A 21,902-nucleotide genomic window follows, 5' to 3' on the forward strand; every position below is an offset into this window, starting at 1 on the left:
AAACGAACGAACTATTGTTAGTTCGTTTTAAAATGGAAGATGGCAATAAATTAACCAAGAAAATCATTAACAGTATAACAAGAAATATATGAAATGAATGTCATTAATACTCGTCACCCAGATTACAAAATTAAAAGGCTTGAAATATATAAGCATCATGGTCCCCACATCCACCATAATGTTGCATGTTGCATATTCCAAATGGTGTTCGAGGTAAAATTAAGGTTATTTTTAACGATTTTTTGTATTTTCAATACACCCACTTATATGTTGTTATGCACAATTATGGACTTGTAAAATATAGACAATAGTTAAAAGTTGCATCCCACAACCTCACATTTTTTACTATTAGTGCAATTTTGTGATGTGTGTTTATCTCACTTTATCTCAGTTGGCTGGTCTATCTGCCACGCCGAGGTCCCCGTATAGACCCCTGTCAGCCTCCTCCACCCCCCCCCCCCCTTTTTGGGGGCCATGATAAGCATACAAACTAACATACTAAGTACATTCGTCCTCAAATTTTTAAACTGATATTTTATAAAACATTTATATGTTTTATAAACGAATATTTTTAAAAGCATAAGAGTATTTGATTAAAGCTCTTTTATAGTCTAATATTGGCCTGATGCACTCACCGGGTGTCTTTTTGATCAGGCGACATTGGAAGAATTTGAGCACGCAGAATGTTCTGCTGCATACCCGCCCTCCGTACGTTCGGCACAAGGCGTCATCAACGAGACACAAATCTGCTATGGAAGCAGAACGGAAATCAAAGACTCTTGCCAGGTAACAACTAAGTAATTAACCCTGTTAGATCGACAAATTGATATTATTAGTAAAGAATAAGAATGTCTACTAATATTATCTTCACGGGAATAAAAATTGAAGAAAAAGTATCGTGAAAACGAAAACACAACCTTCTGTGTTTAGATATCAAATAATTGAAAATACTACAGACTACAGTTAGTACACCTTGCATTTATCTTACATTTCAAAGGAAAGGTTTAAAACTATCATAACGTTGATTTGAGATTAATCGGTGTCAAAAACATTAAACGCCGTGTGATAAATGCATTTTTGCGAGCTAGATACCATTTAAAAATGATAATCAGACAAAAAAATATTATTTTTAGATAACATGTACCTAGATGATTACATTTATTGTTTTTCTTTTTAGGGTGACTCCGGTGGTCCAATGCAAATACTGAACAAGAATGTCTACTGCACATACACAATTGTAGGGATTGTCTCTGTGGGTAAAGGATGCGCGAATCCAGGTATTCCAGGAATCTACACCAGGGTTTCGGCCTTCATCCCATGGATAGAGAGTGTTGCCTGGCCATAAACGTCATAATTTTGGTATACCTATAACAAATAAATTAGGAACCACAGAAATATTTTTCAAGAAACTGAAGTATACAAATACACTGTCAAGACTCTTAAGACAGAAGAGTTGTGTGAAGTGAACTATGGCACACTTCGAATGCAAAATATAATTAAACAAAAAAAAAAGCATTATTCAGGGACGCTTATGCGTCAATTACATTGAGCTTCTTTACGAGCTGTTTATTGGCGAATTTATAATCTGCCTGTAAAGTCGCCCAGTGTAATCATCGAACAAGCTAACATTTCGATGATTACACTGGGCGACTTTACAGGCAGATTATAAATTCGCCAACAAACAGCTCGTAAAGAAGCTCAATGTAATTGACGCTTTACTAACTCTTGTTCGAACACGTAGATATTATAACCCGCCTTATTTATATTAAAAATAATGTAACACATTGTCTTTATTATTTAAATTATAAAAGTATTAAATAAGTATATGAATCAATAAAGTTGTATACCCATTTGTGTTATAACCTTTATTATCCTTTTTTGGTTCCGAACAACTTGCCGACGGCCAACAGGATCTCGACCAGGGAACTCAGTAATAATTATTTATAAGTATTGAATATTGCCTATCGGTATTCTATATATTATCTGTTATGTGATCTCGACAAACTAATTTCCCAAAAGCCAACATGCCGATAATAATATTAAGAAGCACATTTGCAAAAAAAAACTTTTGTAAACTAATTACATAAATATTAGATAACTAACGAGAATAAACGGCGATCAGTGACTGTTCTGCTAGGCCAGTGATGGCGAACCTATGGCACGCGAATGTTTTATTTTGAAAAGAAAAAAAACTTTTTTTACAAAAAAGTTTTACAAATAAATGTACCTACTTATAAGTACTTATATAATATTCAAAAAATAATGACGATATGGCCATGAGGATTTTATTCGGTTTTTGATATTATTTTTACCAATCATTCGATTTTATCAATCGATAAGTAAATGGAAACGACAAAATGCATACATAAATGACAGATCGTATTGTATAAAAAATAGAACGCAAATAATCTTCAAGAATAAGCATTACGTTTAATGTAAAGATATAATTGCAAGGTCGGTCCTTAGGCTTGAAGAATTTATCGAACGATTAAAATATTCAATCAAAAAACTTAACGAAATTTATCGGCAATCATTTAAATATAATAGCTAATTGTTATTTTTCATCAAATATAATGGCTTAAAATGAAAAACCGTTCACTGATGGAGAATATATTATGAAAAACGCATGATTAAAAACTAGGTATCTCTTTGAAAAATTTGAAAACAGGGAAAAAGTTATTCAAAGAAAAGAAATATGCCTTCCGCTAAAAACACGATGAAAGATAGAACCTCAAAAACTCAATTGTGATTTTTAAAAGTTTTAGTAGATTTCTTAAAAACTGCTTTATTATTTTTTTTCCCCATGAAAAACTGGTCGGCACGTCAGATAGTCAAAAAATAATTTTTGGGAAATTTTGGCACGCGTACGTAAAAAGGTTCGCCAACCCTGTGCTAGGCATTGTAGCAGAGGTATTCTAAAAAGTTAACAATATGTTGCAGACTACTCAATGACATATGTAAGACATTTAATATTTGAACAGTTTTTTTTATTTATTTAATATTTTATTCATAAAATTCGGCGCAGAAGCAAGTGCCTGCCTGCACGTCCGTCGCACTGGCGGTTAGGCGCCGTTCGCGTGCCAGAACGTCAGTAGCGTCTAGCTAATTAAATGAACGATTTTTTTTTCGATGTTTTTACGATTGCGTATGACAACAAAAATGGTTATTTATTATCCGTGACCATCCGGCGATTACCCCGGTGACATGTGCAGGTGCATACACTTGACTAACATAATTTTGTACACATACTAATTGATTGTAATTGATAAAAAAAATCAATCTCAAAGGTTTTGGGATTATGTTGACTAATCCCAGGATTCATAGGTATCTAAAATTGTCCGGGATCTCGGGATTGGATTCGCTAGTAATGGCCAGCCGTATCAAGAAGAATACGTCACACCTGACCAGTGGCGCACTCAGGATTCAGGAAGGAGGAGAATGTAAATTAGTCCCACAGGCTCTTTTTCTTCTTCATATAATTATTTTTACATATTTTCACAATTACGGCGGCATATTTGTACAGTTTCTCCTAGTTTTTGTTAAATTGGAGGCATAGTGGCGGTAACCGTTGAGCGTGTCATCAGCAACTGGCGGATTGGAAGTGACTAACAGCGACCATGCTGGACATGTGCGCCTAGTAAGTGTGCTAAAACATTACTCAAATAATATCGGCTGTGCTACCCGCTTGGTCTAGATAGCCACAATATTTATGCCGAATTCTATTGAAAAAAAATGTTCTTTTGATTTACACCACCACCGACTGTAGTGGGTATAGTCGTTCTTTTCGTCGAATGTTTATCGTCGATTTTTGGTTTTTTAATATTGAGGATCTAAAATATTAATTGAAAATGGACAAAAAAAAGTATTAAGTATTGCATTTAACTTATACACAAACCTACTCAACACAACACAGCCTAATTTCTCGTTTATCGCTCTTTTGTTTTCAAATTGTGTTCTAGTTCAAATTAAGGGTACTTATAGAGTGAATTATTAGCGATTTTTAATACATCTACTTTAATAATGAAGCTGTCGAGTATCGACATAATATTATAATAATCAGAAAATATATTGCACAACTATATAATTTAAAATGTACATGGCCACGAAGTATAATATCTCCGCAGGCGATTTTTTTTTACTAACAAAGCTAATTTATGATGTGCCTTTATCTCACTTATCTGGTCAACCCGACAAGCCGGGCCCCCCACAGCTCGGGCTCCCAGATTGTCCTGTCAGCCCTCCCCAGCTTATGACCTACACCACTACGGAATTCGGGTGAACACCGAGAATTTTTTGACAGTAACTATTTGTGATTGGGTTTCTAAAAAAACACGACATTAGTGTTTCGAAATATTTGTGTTAGAAATTTATGTTTGGGGGGTGCTAGGGCCTCTTGGCCCCTACCCCCCCCCCCCTCCGGGTGCGCCACTGCACCTGACGCCCCTGACGGGTAACCTTCCTGGGATAATTACGACATAACATATTTATCACTTATTTTACTAATTTTGAAGTTAAGTGCTAATATTTATGTTAGAATAGCCCTGCTGGTCATAATCGTTGTGTGTACCTATAGGTACCTTAATATTAATATGTGATCCTGAAAGAGAAATATAACAGTCATATTATTAAATGTCACCGCACTCCTCGCATCATTCTGTAGTCTGCATAACAGACGAGGATATAACTCACATTAAAATATAACACACTTTTTTTGAAATTGCCACGTAGATTTAAAATTAGTATTTTGTTCCAATGAAGATAATAGACAAACGAAAACTATTTGACGGATTTCCAGTATTTAGTTTTCTTACCAAAATTTTGTAAACGCCATTAATATGTTTTTTAACAGATAGCTACAAAAACGCAAAAAATTATAGATTTGCACAGAAAACTCTATTTGTAACATACCATATTTTTGAATGTGTTAATTTCTTTTTAAATATCGTGGGGTTATTTCCAAAAGTTGGTAAGTCGATAATTTATGTAGAATGCATTATGTATATATATATATATATATATATAAATATGTATGCTAGAAAAAAATTCAAGGTCTTTCAAAATAAAGAACATGCACAAAGAAATGTAGGGGTCATTACCCTACCATATGCACGAGTTAATTTATAATTACAATGTACCTTGCAACATAGCAATGTTGAAATAGTAGAACAAGCGATTTATGTGAATCAATCAATTTTTAACAGAAAGCTAATTTAGCAAAATAATTATATTAATCAATTATTTATAAATTACAAAACAACATTATAGGCATAAAATTGTTTATATGAAAATCAATCGTGCCTAATAATTAAAACTGCTTAATTGCCTAAAAATTAAAATCAATTATTTATAATTTACAAACAAGCTATGCATTGCACAACAAAGCATGATTATTAAAATATCCAAATAATGATCAGCATTTTCTATTGTATCGAATCTGTATAAAACACTCAATTACATGACATCAAATTGTCAGTCAGTTATCAAAGACTTAACCGTAAGGTTATCGTTCCACTTCGCCCGATCGACTTAGCAATTTCTCATAACGCATAAACTGCTTTCATTCTGCTAAATTATAATCTGTAAACGTATCTGTAATAATTAAATTAATATTTATTTGGAAGGAGATAATAAAACCAGGGTTCATTTAATACACGCATCAATCTTCGTATTATTGGAGTCAAACAAACCTACCCTGCCTGTTCCCTATTTCATCTCCTAACAAAAGAAATAAGCATTATGCCTGATTTTAGAGGGCATGTCAAACTTTCAAATTGCAATTACTTAATGATTTCGAGACTTACCAACTTTTGGCAGTACCTCACGATGCTACATAATCAATCGAAATCTCTCGCGAATATAAGTATATCAAGGCAAAAGTTTAGTGTAAGATAATCAACCAATCAATCAATAAACGCAATGTGTAAAATAGCTTCCTTTTTCAAAATCTATTCCGCCAAATAGCCACAATTATTTTTTGATGCCTATCTTTACCTTACACTCCCACAATGGCCGAGCGGCTTACGCGTCTGCTTATATTATCGCGGGTCCCACTATCGAATCTTGGGTCTGGGAAATACACATATTATTGTTTTTTTTTTTTTCAATTTGTGTTTAGGGTATGGACCTAATAGGTTGGTAAGTGGCTATAATCAGTTGAAAATTCGATTCATGTAAATAACAAAACCGCCGAAATTTGAAAAATACAACTGAAATATAATAATAATTATATTTATTATTTAACCATTATGGCTTCCAAACAAAGAATCATTAATAATGAAAGTTAAAAGCAATTGATTTTTCCAAATATATAAATATGTCTAATAGAAATTATAATATTTTCATATTTTATTTAAATTCTGTATTTCTGTCTTTTAAATATATTTCTGAATTCTAAAGTCCCATTAATTATATTTTGATTTTAATATATTATATAACAATTATAATGGTATAAAAATTGTAATGATATTAGTGATAATTATAATTCGACGTTTAGTGCAAAGATATTGCATGTCCAATTTTTGTCGAAATTGAGTTAACATACACAAAATGTCTACACATACGTCTACATCCATATCTGTATGCTGTAAAAATATGATACGTCCAAATAGGATATTTGAGAAGATACTGTATCTTTCAATAACACAATATGTCCATTTATCATGCGTCTCAAATTTTAAACATCGATTTTCTCACAACGTACTAAACTGGACATTCAATATCTTTGCACTAAACCTAAACCATCGATATTATGGTTAGATTAAACCATTGAATTGATTATATTATACGAGTATGAAAACATGACGGTGTAAGAAAAACATTAAAATTCTAATGGATTTAAATTCAAATTCCATCAAATACCTTCGACGGTCGACAGTATTAATATTAAAAACATTAAAGTTTACTGAGTACCTAACATAAATAATTTACGCGATATCCAAAGCGTATTATGGTTAAACAAATTATTACTTTCATAGTAGGTAGTAGTTATTGGTAGTAGGTATTGGTAGTTTTTGTAAATCGATACTAATGTTTTATTTTAATAAGAAATTAGCTAAATTTAATTATCATCACAATATCATTCTCCTTCCATTTTATTTTCGTTCATGTCAGTTTGGTCCTGTACTCAAAGCTTGCAAGCTACCAAAAATGCATGTCTGCGCGGACAGAGAAAGTCGTCATTAGCTGACTATAAGTTAGATTAAATGCAAGCTAGATACTTATGAATATTGCCAGGCGTTTTTAGAGACAAATATTAATTGAGCCTATATTGAGTTAGGTCCGCTGATATTAAAACAGTTAGTTTCGCCACTTGGCCGAGTTGTTGAAAATTGGGGGTAATTTTAAGAAGCATATTATTATTGTTCATCCAGTAATACATCATTGGCATCGTCATTAGTTTCTGTGCCGTGGCATGGGATGGGTGTCTTGTTGATCTCGGCGTCTGTTAATGTATTAAATTTTTTTTATTGCCTATTTATATAAAAAATGGTAATATTAAAAGAAAGGTTATTATATTTTGTCATGCTGATGATATCGTCAACAATAGCTCAAGACGAAGGTAATTATTATTTTTCCTACTGTATAGTGTTTAGATCCTAAATAGTGTTGGTTAGTTTTTTAAAATTCATTAAGCCTTGCCTGAACCAAACGATCATAGATAAAAAGGATTCTTCTATTTATAAAATATCTAAAATTATATATGATTCAATAGCATCTGCAGTTTGTAGTCAGAGATCAGTGTGCATTATTTATGCCGGATTTTTACAACCTACCTCCACCCTTCGAAATTGCTGCCTATCCCCACAGGATGTCGCTGGATCGATCTGTGTTTATTTGCCTGACCTTTATTAATTGTCCTCAAATTATCATTCGTGTATAAACACATTTGAAAACTCGATTCAATTAATTATGAAATATGACATTTTAGCGCTAACGTACTCGTAATAACGAGTTTGTTATGCGTTAACATCAAACAAACAATTTGGCGATGAGATAAATGCCAAATACACAGGTAGAAAGCAATATATTATGGTACATATTAATTTGATTAACATTAAATTTAGTATGGCGCATGAGCGTAGTAAGGTTATTTAGCGCCCGGGACATTAAAAAACGCGCCCTGTATGCAGGCGCGCACACAGAAAAAATGGTTTGGGGGTTCTGTTTTGAAAAATATCCATATTTTTTGTATTGATTTTTAAGGCGAGGAGGGGCGGGGTAAATAGAATATGCCAGGTACCGCTGACTTCCTCATTTATCCCGCCTACTACTTATAGATTCCTGTCGCTTTCCGGATACATTCACTATACCCAGGCACTCCACACTTTGAGTCTAGCGATTAACGCATGACCTGCAAATAATTTTCGAAGCGGAGCGCCATTTTAATTTTTCAATGAGACGGAGACACGAGGTGCTCCGGTGAGTTCCGGTTCGTTTCGAGCACTGCTTTTAAGTCTATTTTTATACAACTGTGTCATAAATAGGAGATCTAATATTGAGTGCCACTCATATTTCATTTTTTTTCTGTAACAGGTGATAGGTGTATCTTAGCGTAGACCGGATCCTCAGGAACCTGTGTTAAAATCGAAAGTTGTGATGCAGCTATTGAAGACCGCAAAAATGGCAAAAGTCCCCAGGTATATTATATGACAGTATTCTTCCACTTTCATCTTTGTCCATGTCTAAGCCTGACGTGGAGTATATAGATATGAAGCGGCGCCTCCAAGCAATACTGTCTTAATATTTGCCAACTAAATGCGTAGCAGGCAACTCCTTGTTATAAGACCGTCAAAATACGGCTTTGACATATTCCTTGGATCAATTTAGTGGATGTTGGCATATAGGTACATCGCATATAATTTTTCATTGTGTAATTGTATGTATTTTCAGATGAATACTTCATGATAACACGGGAACATAATATCGCATTTAAATGACTTTTCCCCAAAATGTTTCATTTTTCAAATTTTTAGATATGTACCTACAATTAAGGGGATTTAAATAGTTTCCAATCAGGACAAAGCATTTTATAATTTTTCCGACAGTACACCTTCTGTTTATGTGTCCTTTTATTTACGTGTAAAATTATTTATTTTTACCTACCTATTAGTACCGATCTGTATGATTTGTATGTGTATTCGCAGTGGCGGCTCTAGCATAACTGACAATCGCATATAGCATCTCATAATATAAACATTGCTTTCATTTGAAAGGGTCCATTTCCCAAGTCCTCGCCACAGGGAACTATGTGCCTACTCAGAAATCTGTTCTCAGAAGTTCTGTGCCCCGCCAGTATCGTTGTACGTACCTGCTATGTAGGTAAACTGTGGTGTAGTAGCATTAACAGGGTTGCGCCAAGAAACAAGAATCAAGGATGGACAAACGGTACAAATAAAATATATAATTAATTTATGCTTAACAAAATCAATGTATTGTGGCAGGCACGTGTAACGTGAATATTTAATTAGATATTGATTATAGAATGATGCCGCGTATGATGCGTAGAGCCGCCCTTGGATATTCATAAGTTTTCGGTTTATATAAATTCTAGACATTGTTACGTTATACGTACGTTATGTTTGTGTCAGAAAATACAATATTTGCGCACACACGGCCACCGAATACAGCCACAGCTGTATTTTTTTTTCAAATTAAATGCAATTTGAGTCTAAAAATCGATGACGATAGAGAAAGCCTCGCATTGAGAAATGACTACGTCGACTTCTTAATGTATCTAAGCCGACTCTCACGTATCGTCTCATCTGCAACATGTAGAATACCTCAATATGACCTAGGGCCTAGGTGCTAAGATTGATATTTACTTTTTGTTGTATCTTTTAGATGTGTGGATTCAGTCGGAGTGTTCCAATTGTCTGCTGCACCAATAGGGGTCCTCCGCCTCCCACGCCTCCTCGGCCTGAAACCATTCCTACGTCCCTCGCAGGGTCACTTTCGGAAAACGAATGCCCACCACTACCAGCAAAAGCTCTGAAGAATGCCCAAAAGACTGGTCAAAAATCATGGGACTGTACGATTATTTTGAAATCATTCACTCAATAATAAAATAAGATTTGTTAGTTTCAATTCAATTAAACAAAGCATAAACCAATCCATCGTAGTAAACCATGAAGGTAAGTTGTAGAGATCCTACAAAAATAGTGTACGTCAGTCATACCTACTAAATTGTTTTCATTGAATTAAGAGTACAAATTGCAGATAGTGTTGTGTAGGCCTCCGAATCCTCAGCTAGCTCGATGCCAGGAGTGGAGGTACATTCGATATGGAAGAGCAGGCAGTCACAGTATTATAGTCAATTAAAACCAATATTCACTATATTAATTTTGTTTTATTAATTCCCGAAATCACCAAAATGTTACAAAAGTTCAATTCCAATAATGTCCGAAACCAAAATCCACAGAATATTATAAAGTTCTAATTTATTATTTATTAATTAATTATTATAATTGACACACAAATTATTTATTATTTAAGAACTAATTATTTAATATTAACGCTATATTTATTATAGACGAGATTACGCGGGCGCAGGGCACTGCAGTAAAAGGTTGGAAGCCAGGTCCACAAAAAAAGTTAAAACTCGAGAAAAGTCTAAGTCGCTGACTGACACTTCCCGTCGCGATCTGTCAGAATGACAGTAGGTATTCGCCCGATAGGTATTTGAGACCAAGCGGGTGGCTCAAAGAGGGTGGTGATTCTGCCGAGCAGAATTCACGACGCGCAATTTGCAACTTTGTATGAGAAAATCACGGATAAAACGCGCCACCGACCTTCGCAGGTTCGGGGTCTGAATTGCGGAGAGAGACTGTTAATGAAATCAAAAATCAGGGGTTTTTATTCAAATCTGGCCGATTTCATCCCTTCGATCAACGTTCCGAGGGTGCAAAAATGTTCTAACGGTTTCCTTATGCAAATTAGCGGAAATCGTACAGTGACCAATTACTCGCAATCTCTACGTAAGGGCCGGCTATATCAAATTATAGGTCCTAGGCGTCGCCTTTAGATGGGCGGCGCCGCCCTTACGTTACTTACTTTTTTCAAGTACTTGCTAGTACAGAGAAAGAGTACACTAGGAAGCGGTCATATCTTGTTTCTGGCCCAGCCACACGAAAAAGGCACGTACGGAAAAGTATTTGGTATTAATGGATTTGTATTTTAATTTCCTGTTGATACAGTATACCCCCCGTATGGTGACGTTCTTCATGGCTGAGGGAGGGCCGTTCACAAGGTCGGCCGTACTGCAGGCCCTAGTGGCGTGACAGTACCTCCTACCCAGAAACAAGAATGCTCACGAGTTAGCCTGGAGGGTATGGCTCCATATCCCAGTGGTCAAATTGGCATATTTGTGGCACCAAGCCTACGATAGCTCATACCAATCCTTCGGCTAACTCCCGTCGGGAGCCCGACTTTGAGGACCCCTGACGGCCAGAATATTTCCCGGACGTTAGTTTCAGAATATGAAATCGGTAGGTCATTAACTTACTTATAAAATGATAGCTTAATATTTACTATTACTAAGCGGGAACGTTATTAAAAATGAATATATATTTGTGCCTGTCGCGCAATCTTTTCTACTTTACTACCTAATATAGATCGGTGTCGCCATAGGCACATACTTACGTCTAGTTGACGGATGTTATTCCGTCAACCAAACATATAGGCATTAATAATTGCTTAGTACACGCTCATACTCTATCGACCAAGGATTTCCCGCACTTTATTCTGGTACGTGGTCTCCTTGATCGACCGAAATCATCGATCCGATTTCCCGCCGCGCGTGAGCGTGACGCTGTCATACACGCGAGCGACAGGGACTCTGTCTCTACAGAGGGGGTAATTCGTGATCGCGAAATCGGTTCCGACACACACGACAGAGACGCCGTCGTATGTTAGAGCAGGAAAGCTGCCGGAATACCGATTCGAAAACGCCGCGCGCGGAACAGCCGCGGCTATTTATGATTGATTTCGAATGAAATTAATTCCAAAAAAAAGATGAAGGGCAACCTGCCGCCCGTCGCTATTGCGCGGACGGAAGGAACTTTCCTCCCCTGACTTTTTAGGGGGATGTAATGTATAAAAGATAAAATACTGCTCGGGTGATACAATCGGACATCGGAGGAAGATAATATTTTTATTATCATCATGTACATCTGTTCTACCACTTGTTAACTAATACTACTAACAGCCAAAGCTTTCATATCAACGATCAAGAGATGAAGGAGATAGGGGGCCCAGCCCCGGAGCTCCATCCAAATGTAAAAAGCTATACACCAATAATATAATATAAATTAATTCCGCTGGATCGCGATTAAAATCGGTTCGATGGTTGCCCTATATGTTGCTTTGCTTTGTGATCGCGCAAATGTGCGAATGGAAGCTTTCGCAACAGGCTTATGAGCATATGTTTACAATCATCATGCCGTGTATGTGCGATATGTAGCGACATCGATTTACATACTATTAACATTAAATATACCTTAATTACCTTAACTACTATATACTACTATCGCCCATCCATATGTCCCCCTTTATTATTCCGCTAACCCATTGCATGTTTACATTAATTTACATATTATATTACAATTTACATTACATATTACAATTACAAAACAAATCTTATCTTACATTTAATCTAACTTAATTAACCATTTATCCCAATATATATTTAATCTAAATTTAATCCTATGACCTTTTACCTTATATTTACATGGTCTGCGACCGACTTATTTCTTCCACAGCTCACCTTGAGGAGTGCTAATACTCGACAAGGCAAACTGTGGGACTTCTACATATATGAAATATTGTTAATTTTGTTCAGCTTTGTCGAGGGTCGCAATCATTCCACCGGTGGCACATTGACTACCAGGGTCAGACCGAGCGGCTGGGAGGCACTACTCCTTATGGGAGCGCCCCCCACAGGGGCGGAAAATTCAGTGTGTGACAGTTGGTTAGTTTTTTTTTAATTCATGTAAACCAAACCGTAATAAATAAAAAATATTCTTCTAGCTAGAAAATATCTAAAATTATGTATGATTTAAAGGCATAATTTTATATATTTTATTGATAGGTAGGGGAAAGGGTTGTATCTTGGACCTTGGTACATTTTTTAATTAGCCAGCCATCTTTTGTTCTAGTAAGAAAAGCTTTTAGCCCTGCATAGGCAGTAACTATGGGTAGCTTTTATCTAACAATCATTAAATTTATGCTATCATCAATGCGTACATCCCACTACTCACCGGCCACAAGGTACAATTTGTAGTATTTACCGTGGGATATAGTGGTATGTATATATATGGCAGTTTTTATGACGTGAAAATTAACCAGATCTTGAGTAATAAATGTTTTTTATTAGGTACCTAGATAATATGTGACATTTTTTTATTGAATCTAGTTTATTTTAAAATAAGATCATGTGGAATGGATACAATATGCAAGGAATAAAACCCGCGTTGGAGTTGGCAACACTTTCACTGTGACTATACCCAGTGACGTCCCATGGGGGTAGGCAGATTGAGCGTCGCTTGGGGGCGGCAGTTGCTTGAAGGGCGGCAAATCGAGGATAATCATTAGGTATATATAGAAATAGGTACATAAACTTAGTAATAACGTAAATATCTTTTCATTAAAAAATTGAGCTCACTGGTTGGAAACAAAATGTACCTATTAATTGACATGAAAGGTTTAACGGGAATGTAATTTTTTGTCGATTTCGCGATGTCTAGTTTACTTCCGTTGTTCTTGTACGTCACGTCCTTGATGACCAGTAATAACACGTGCAGATTTGCGAATTATATTTTAATTATAGGTAGGTACATAATAACCTAATAAATTTATCCAAATATTTTTGCCAGTCACTCGCGAGTTTTGAAAGTTGTCAGATGTATTTTTAAATGTATTTGAAACCGTGGACCCGCAATACTGAAGTAGAGATGGCATTTAAATTAAATTTAGCGATATACGAGTATATTTTGTTACTAATGTATCCATACAACACATTTTTTAGATATTGGAGTCATGAAAGGATGGTAAAAAATACTCTATAAAAATGGGGCGGCATATTGGCACTGCTTAGGGGCGGCATTATGTCTAGGGACGTCACTGACTATACCACTGCGACGAGGATAATGTCGTCGACATTGGGGAATACAAAATGAGTCTGTTGCTTCCATAGGAAATCCAAAACGCTTTCTTAGGAATTTTACGCGTCCAAATGCTTTCTTAGGAATTTTACAGTACATTCGGACATGTCCCAATGTAAAACCAGAATATCGTCTCAAGGTACAACCAGCCATACCTTTGACAAAGTAAATTTCAAATGTGGAGAATCATTTGGTATACCTACTAGGGTTGTCCGTAAAATAAGGTCTCCAATTTTTTTTCACAAAGAAAAACGCATTTATTTTCAATGAAATATACATTCTACTATTTTTCTACATAATCCCCGTTGCGATAGATGCATTTTTGCATGCGGTGTAGCATTTTTTGTATACCCGTGTCATAGAACTCTCCCGCCGCGGCGTACAGGTAGCGTACGATCTCTTCTTTCAAGTCCTCGTCGGGCCTGAAATTTGTCCCACCCAGGTGTGACTTCAACACAGGAAAGCGATGATAAACACTTGGGGCTATGTCCGGGCTGTGTAACGTTATCACATCCAAATTGGATGATGAGGTTGCTTGTTGCACTTCAACTCGTTGCTGTTAGTGATCTTCGGTGAGCATTCTGGGGACCCACCTTGCACACACCTTGTGATAATGCACATGTTCTGTCAAAATCTTGTCGATAGTAGTCTTAATGACAGCAGGGACTAATTTTCACAGCTCCATAATCGTCACCTGTCGATATTCAAGCATTACCCTCTCCACTTTTGCAATCGTTTCGTCCAAAACCGATGGCCGTCCGGCACGCTGTTCATCATGGACGTCTGTACGTCCGTTTTTAAACTCTCTGCATCATTTTCGCACGTTTTTGATGTCCATACACTTCACATAACTGTCAATAAATTTCTATATGTGTAGTGTCCTTAGCACACAAAAACGAATAACAGAACGTAACTCACACCTGGCGGCAGCGGCGAGTGGAAGCGCCATCGTGAACAGCTACCAAACCAAGACTAAGCGTCGTAGACAACTTGAAGTGGTGTGGATTTGTATGCGGGAAACCAATCTAAACGCCAGTGTTGCCGGATCTTGCGTTAAAGCGTTCCTCGCGAGACCTTATTTTACGGACAACCCTCGTATATAGAAATAGCTAGGTACCTAAATTTAATAGTAATATAAGTAATAACCAAAATATCTTTTATTAAAAATTCAGCTCACTGGTTAGAGCCATCATGTATTAATTTACATAGCAGATTTAACAGGACTGTAATTTTTTGTCCGGCTCGCAATGTCTAGTTTACTTCCGTTGCCCTACGACGTTCTTAGTGACCAGAAACAACATGTGCAGATTTGCAAATAATTACAATCTGACTTATAAACCTGTCTGCACGAAAGTTGCGTTGGCATTTTGGCGCTGCTTAGGGGCGGCATTTTGCATAGGGACTTCACTGGTTGCGACAGTACGGTACTAGTTACATAAAAAAAATATCGATAATTATGCTTACTTTGTTTTTATACGTTTCGGAAATGATAGCTAAATTTTACTATGAAGGTAGCACAAAAGTACATTGAGACTTGACGGTTCAAAGAATAAATGAAACTAAAATGGCTTGGTGGACAATAATAGAGAACATAGTTTCCAACATAATGTGTAATTTCTACTATCGCCGCTAGATTATAGTGGTTTCATTTCTAAAACAAGTGCCCCAATGTAAAACCGTCCCAAAGTACAGCCCTTCCCCTACCCAAATGACTCAGTTAAAGTAAAATTAACAAAAATAACTTTGTTTCAAAACCAACACATCAATTCCTTGTTTTTATATTATATACTTATCATGCGGTATGCACTATCAGAATAATTAAAAAATTGCAATGGTTACGCTATAAATAGGTATAAGCTGTGTTTTATACCTAGGAATGATAGAGATTTTTTTGAATTATTTTGTGTAGCTAAAAGTATGGCTTTATTTACGGAAATTACGGAGATAACATGAATTTCTGTCAGTTAATAATGAATATTATTTTGTTTAAGATTGCGTTGATCTGGTTAACATAATCTTCAGATGTAAGAATAGTGTTTCAATTGGAGGTCCGAGGGAACGAGAAGAACTGTGCTCCCATTACAAGCCGATTCCCCTTAGCTCTGAGTCATTCATAAACATATTACAAAGGCCTCTTTATTCGAATACAAAGGCCTCCTATATTATATCGAGCGTGACTCCGGTATCCCGTCTGAAACGGGCCTTAATCAACATATAAATTTAGGACTTTAAAATGACAGGAGTTGACTGGAGGATTTTGTTCGTATAATTTATACCATGTTTAGAAACCTTCATATTTCTTTCTGTGCAATAAGTTTCCACTGAGTATTAAAAGTACAGTGGTGGTTAGGTACAGATTTAATGTAAGATTTTTTAGATTTGAAAAACCAAACTAAAACCAAAATATTTTGAAACTTTTTTGATAATGTGCTTAAAACCGCCACTTCTTTTGGCAGTCCAGATAAATTGAACTAACTACTAACTAACCCACACAAGTTTAGTTGAGTCAAGAATTAGTTGTTATAACTTATTATAACATACTTTTTTTTTTTAATTATGACGTGTTTTTTTAAGTATAACATTATTCAATAAAATATCAATCGATTCCTATTTAACTTCTAGATCTGAGGTTAAGTACGTGCGTCTTGGATCTCCAGAAGTAAATGCTCCACTCGACACAACAATGCTTTTCAATGTCGCTCAAGTTGTAGAACATCCAGATCGTTCTGGTCAAAATCCTCCACAACAGTACAATGATATTGCTCTGCTACAACTTGATAGAGAGTAAGTTACATAACTGTTTAATAAATTATAAAAACTTCGTTGATAAAATCGTAGCTATACTGAAATCGCTTGCACACTAACAAAAATAACTACGATATGAATCAGCGCTCGAAATGGAAAAATTTACGAACCGGAGCGCTCGACAGTTTTCTGAAGATTTTTACATAGTAAAGTTATCAAAGTTTGTGTGTTTTTTTTTCATAAAAATAAGTGTGTTAGATTTTTTATTATATGGCCTATCCAGCTCAGACGGTCAAATTATTTATTCCACGAGACGGAGCGATAATTTTACCGATTTCACGAACAGGAACGGCGCTCCGGTGCGTTCTGGTCCATTTCGAGCCCTGATATGAATATAATATAATGCATAATGTATTGCAGTACCTATCTCATAGCCCCCACAAAGGAGAAGCTGACAGGGCTCTAACTTTGGGGCCCGGGCATAGGAGTGGCCCGGCGTAACAGATTGACCGGTTAAGTGAGATAAAAACAAATCACAAATTTGCTCAAAGACTAAGGCCAGCGCTACACTACGCGCAACGCCAATACATTTTATTACATATGATTTGCCGTCATCGGGCACATTACGCGGAAGATCGGTTGTCCGTCAGCGGGCCTCTCAACATCGGCGTTTGCTCCGTCCTCCGCGAACCGATCTTCCGTCAGCGTCAGATCGGCAACGTTGCATTGTACGTTATTTAATGCAACGCGGCACATTCGGCGGATAGTCGGCGTCGCGTGCGCAAGTATTCTAAATAAGCGTTGGCAGTCGACTGATAATCTGCCACGGAATATTGAATGTGGCTGCAATGTTTAGTAACGGATTTACCGCGACGGAACTTCCGTCTAGTGTGGGCCTAGCCTAATAGTTTTAAAAAATTTTCCTGCGGCGCTATTTTCCTTTGTCTGATGGTACTACAATACATTTAGCATTATATTATATTCGATTGATATACTTACATGATAATTCATGTGTAGAATTTGGGAATCACTACTGTAGAGCATCACACTGCCCTTAACCATGACGATAAATAGGGGCCCGTCAAAGATCCTGGCCTGGAGGCCTGCTTCCGAATGTGGGAGAAATGACCTACCAATTTCTCACTAGCACATCTGTAAAGATGAAAAACAAACACTACCTGTATGGAATTTGATATTGTGGAGGATCACACGACTGAAAAAAAATATTTTTCTTAAACCAATATGAGCGTCGAACACCAGTGCATCAAATAACTACTAAATAATCCTCGATTCTGTTAGAACACTAATTATCGCAACGATTCCTCCAAACATATAGGTACCTAATATGCCGTTTACACGTGCATGGATTTACTGCTGACCGTACGTACCTATTATCGCGGCCATAACAAGAAAATATACGTATACACATGTATTATCCTGCATTTGCAAGATTGCATGCAGGAATCAAAAAACTTCAGAATAGCCCCTGTACACGTGCATTGATTTACTGGCAGCAATAGTGCGTATTTAAAATTATCGTGACAATAAATGTTTACACGTAAAAGTCTCTCCAATCTCATTCTTCAAGAGTAAGCCAGACGCGATATTGTCGTTTTATGGTACTATTTGACAGGTTGTAAAAATCGGTTAACCTCAAAATGAGTCTTTCCGCGATGAAGTTCGGTTTTTTTGCCGGCAGGTTCGCCAAAAGCGTTCTACTGCGCAGGCGCAGATCGAAAACATCTCAACTGTCGCATGACAATTCAGAAGCTTCCAAAGTTTTTTGATTCATACATGCAATCTTGTAACTGCAGAATAATACATGTTAACACGTAAGTACATTTTCTTGTAATGGCCGCGATAATACTTACTGTCAGCAGTAATTCCATACACGTGTAAACGGGGTAGAACGAATTTTGGGGTTAACCGATTTTCACTACCTGTCAAATAGTACAATAAAATGACAGCATCGCATGTTGCTCACTCTGTTCAATAAGATTGGAAAGACAGGCAGGACTTTAACGTGTAAACAGTTATTGTCACGATAGTTTAAAATACACACTATTGCTGCCAGTAAGTCTATGCTCGTGTACAATAAAATTTAAAAGGTTCGTGACGTACCTACACAGTTTCCCCATTTTGTCTTTTGTTTATAATTTTCTTATCCTATCCTATACAATGATTTAAAAAGCAGGGTTTTGCCAATGGTGGTTGCCGCTCGAGTGCTAATCCAAAATTGCTATTATTAAGTATTTAAAAAAAAAAAAAAAAAAAAAACTGGTATTTTGCGACCGCTGCATCCTGTTCCTGTTCAAAAGTTTGATTCATATTTTCAGGCCGCTTCAAATTCGTTGATAGTTTATTTCTATTAACAAAAGACACCAGAAGATTATCGTTAGAGAAGGGAGAACGCATTATGAATTTGTAGACCAAGTCGTAACTACTAATAAATTAATTATCAACACAAATATATTTTTAAGTGTCCACTGAAAAAATAGATTTTGGAAAGAAATTTTGTAATGAAAAGCCATTGAATTAATTAATGGCTTCAATAGGAGGTACGTTAGGTTTTAGTAACTTAAGTAGGTGTTAAAAGAACGTCATAAAGATACAAGTACGTTTACAAATGTTGTGTTAATATTTTTTTACCAAAAATATAGTTTTCATTGCTGCAACTTCAAAACGGCTATGTACATACTATTTAACCATACCAAAACAAAAGTCGTCAATTACAATCTAAGTTATTATGTTTTAACCAACAGTGGCGATGCTATGGAACGCAGTTATCAAACTACGTAACATACCTTATAAATATGATTTTTGTATTAATTACTTTGCAGTGCAACATTTGGGATAGCTGTGATTCCAGCATGTCTCCATTCAGGACCACCTGCTGATATAAAAAGAGCGATTATCACTGGATGGGGAGTTACCAAATCAAAGGGAACCCAGAGTAATATTCTCCAAAAGGTAATTTAAAAGACTGGAAGCAATATCTATGATGGTTCTAGGACAATTATTACCTCCTGGACATTACTCACCTCCCCTCAAAAATAACCTGCGGTTTTAAAAAAACCCTGACATTAACTACTCGTAAAAACCCACTTAGACATTACTCATCCTTCCCCATATAAATATACAAATTTCCTTGTATATTCCATTTCCTTAAAAATATGACATGTGTTTCTCAGTAAACAACGGTAATACTGATTACTGTTGTCAGTTTGTTTCAAAATGGAAGACGGCAAGAAATTAACCAAGAAAATCATTAACCGTAGAACAAGAAAAATATGAAATGAATGCCATTAATACTCGTCACCCAGATTACAAAATTAAAAGGCTTGAAATATCTAGGCATACAAGCCAACATACTAAGTACATTCGTTATCCATTTTTTAAACTGAAGAATAATATTCGATTAAAGCTCTTTTATAGTCTATGCCTGATGCACTCACCGAAAGTCTTTTTTGATCAGGTGACATTGGAAGAATTCGACCACGCACTATGTTTTGCTGCATACCCGCCCTCCGTACGTTCGGTACAAGGTGTCATCAACGAGACACAAATCTGCTATGGAAGCAGAACGGAAATCAAAGACTCTTGCCAGGTAACAATTACGTAATTAGCCCTGTTAGATTGACAAATTGGTATAATTAATAAAGAATAAGAATATCTACTAATATTGTCGTCAAGGGAACAAAAAATAAACAAAAAAAATCTCGTAAAAACGAAAACACAACTTTCTCTGTATGTTACGATGGGCTTTGTTTATTTTTAGATATCAACTGATTGAAAATAATACAGTACATCTTGCATTTATGTTACATTTCAAAAGACAAGGTTAAGACTATCTTGACGTTGATTTGCAATTAATCGGTGTCAAAAACCACTAAACGCCTTAAGGCCATGCATTAGTTGAGGCACGGTCTAAAAAGATCGTTGCTAGGCGATGTGCGGATTGCGGGTCGCGGGTGAAAATGACGCCTGTCAAACGAAATATTATTTCTCATTTAAATCCAACATGCGTCCATTTTATGTTCTGTTTATTATTCTATTAGTAACAATAATAATATATTCATTGATATGTTTTCTTTTTAAAGTAAATGGGTAAAGTTTTTAGTCATCTTTACACGATTTTAGAATTAATTGGCCCGTCGCCATCACGCAGCAAAGTGACGTGTATCTGACTCCACGTTCTCTCAATGAATGCGAAGCAAGTACAAAATTTCGTCACGCGTACAGTTGAAAATTATTTGGCGTTTCACTGATGCGTCACCTTAACAGATGCATTTTTGCGAGTTAGATAACATTTAAAAACGATAATCAGACAAAAAATGTTATGTTTAGATAATATCTCTATATATATAAAAATCTCGTGTCACGATGTTTGTGGTCGAACTCCTCCGAAATGGCTCGACCGATTGTTATGAATTTTTTTATGTATATTTTTTAGCTATGAGAATAGGTCAACAAGTATATTTCATATCGCTGGGTGATTAGGGTATCTCTATCCAGAAAAATTTTCTTTTATTTTTTCGACAATTTTTTTTTGTATTTTTTTTATTATTTGGCATAAAAAAATACCTATAACCCCAAATTTTCATCCTCCTACCCCCACCCTCCCATTTTTTAATCGCGATTTTATTATTTTTGTATGAACAAATTTAACCGTCGTTCGTATTTCAAACAGAACGAAATTATTTATGTTGTTGAATGACAGATGGCGCTACGTCCGAGAAGAATTCAAGAGAAGCGTCGCGTCATTTTGACATTTCATTCGGCATACCACAACGCAGTGCGTGCAAAATTTTGTACGATTTATTTTATTTATCTATTTTTATGTGTGTGTATTACAGTGCACAATACCAGCAAGACGCAAAGGGGGCCATTTGGGCCGTCGAACGAATAAAGCAACAAACATGCGAAATAGTAGAGCAGAAAGAACAGACAAACAAATCCAACAAGATAACAAAAACTTGCGTGTAAGCATGTCGCAATTGC

General features: G+C 36.0%; 1 protein-coding gene and 1 long non-coding RNA gene across 4 annotated transcripts in view; both read left to right on the top strand.

Annotated features, from left to right (window-relative positions):
• LOC147067017 (trypsin-like) overlaps positions 1-21,902 on the top strand; it is a 47,727-nt gene that overhangs the window by 24,200 nt on the left and 1,625 nt on the right. The window contains exons 6-8 of one of the 2 annotated variants that reach the window (XM_085954450.1): positions 16,779-16,940; positions 19,742-19,871; positions 20,377-20,508. In XM_085954450.1, coding sequence (XP_085810576.1) covers positions 16,779-16,940; positions 19,742-19,871; positions 20,377-20,508 — 424 coding nt within the window. Of the gene's footprint in view, positions 1-654; positions 787-1,177; positions 1,573-16,778; positions 16,941-19,741; positions 19,872-20,376; positions 20,509-21,902 lie in introns of those variants that run through there. The other variant, XM_085954449.1, reaches the window with a different exon arrangement.
• LOC147067018 (uncharacterized) lies at positions 7,380-16,255 on the top strand. Of its 2 annotated transcripts, XR_015071513.1 has the most exons (4): positions 7,423-7,558; positions 8,533-8,636; positions 9,841-10,027; positions 16,148-16,255. It is a non-coding gene; the product is annotated as an uncharacterized LOC147067018 (long non-coding RNA). The 2 variants fall into 2 exon arrangements; XR_015071514.1 differs by lacking the exon at positions 16,148-16,255 and having other exon boundaries at positions 7,380-7,558; positions 9,841-10,333.

The sequence above is a fragment of the Rhyacophila brunnea genome, unplaced genomic scaffold (assembly GCF_057557595.1).
Source record: "Rhyacophila brunnea isolate RB1 unplaced genomic scaffold, BYU_Rbru_1.0 scaffold_4, whole genome shotgun sequence".
Classification (NCBI taxonomy): Eukaryota; Metazoa; Arthropoda; class Insecta; order Trichoptera; family Rhyacophilidae; genus Rhyacophila; species Rhyacophila brunnea.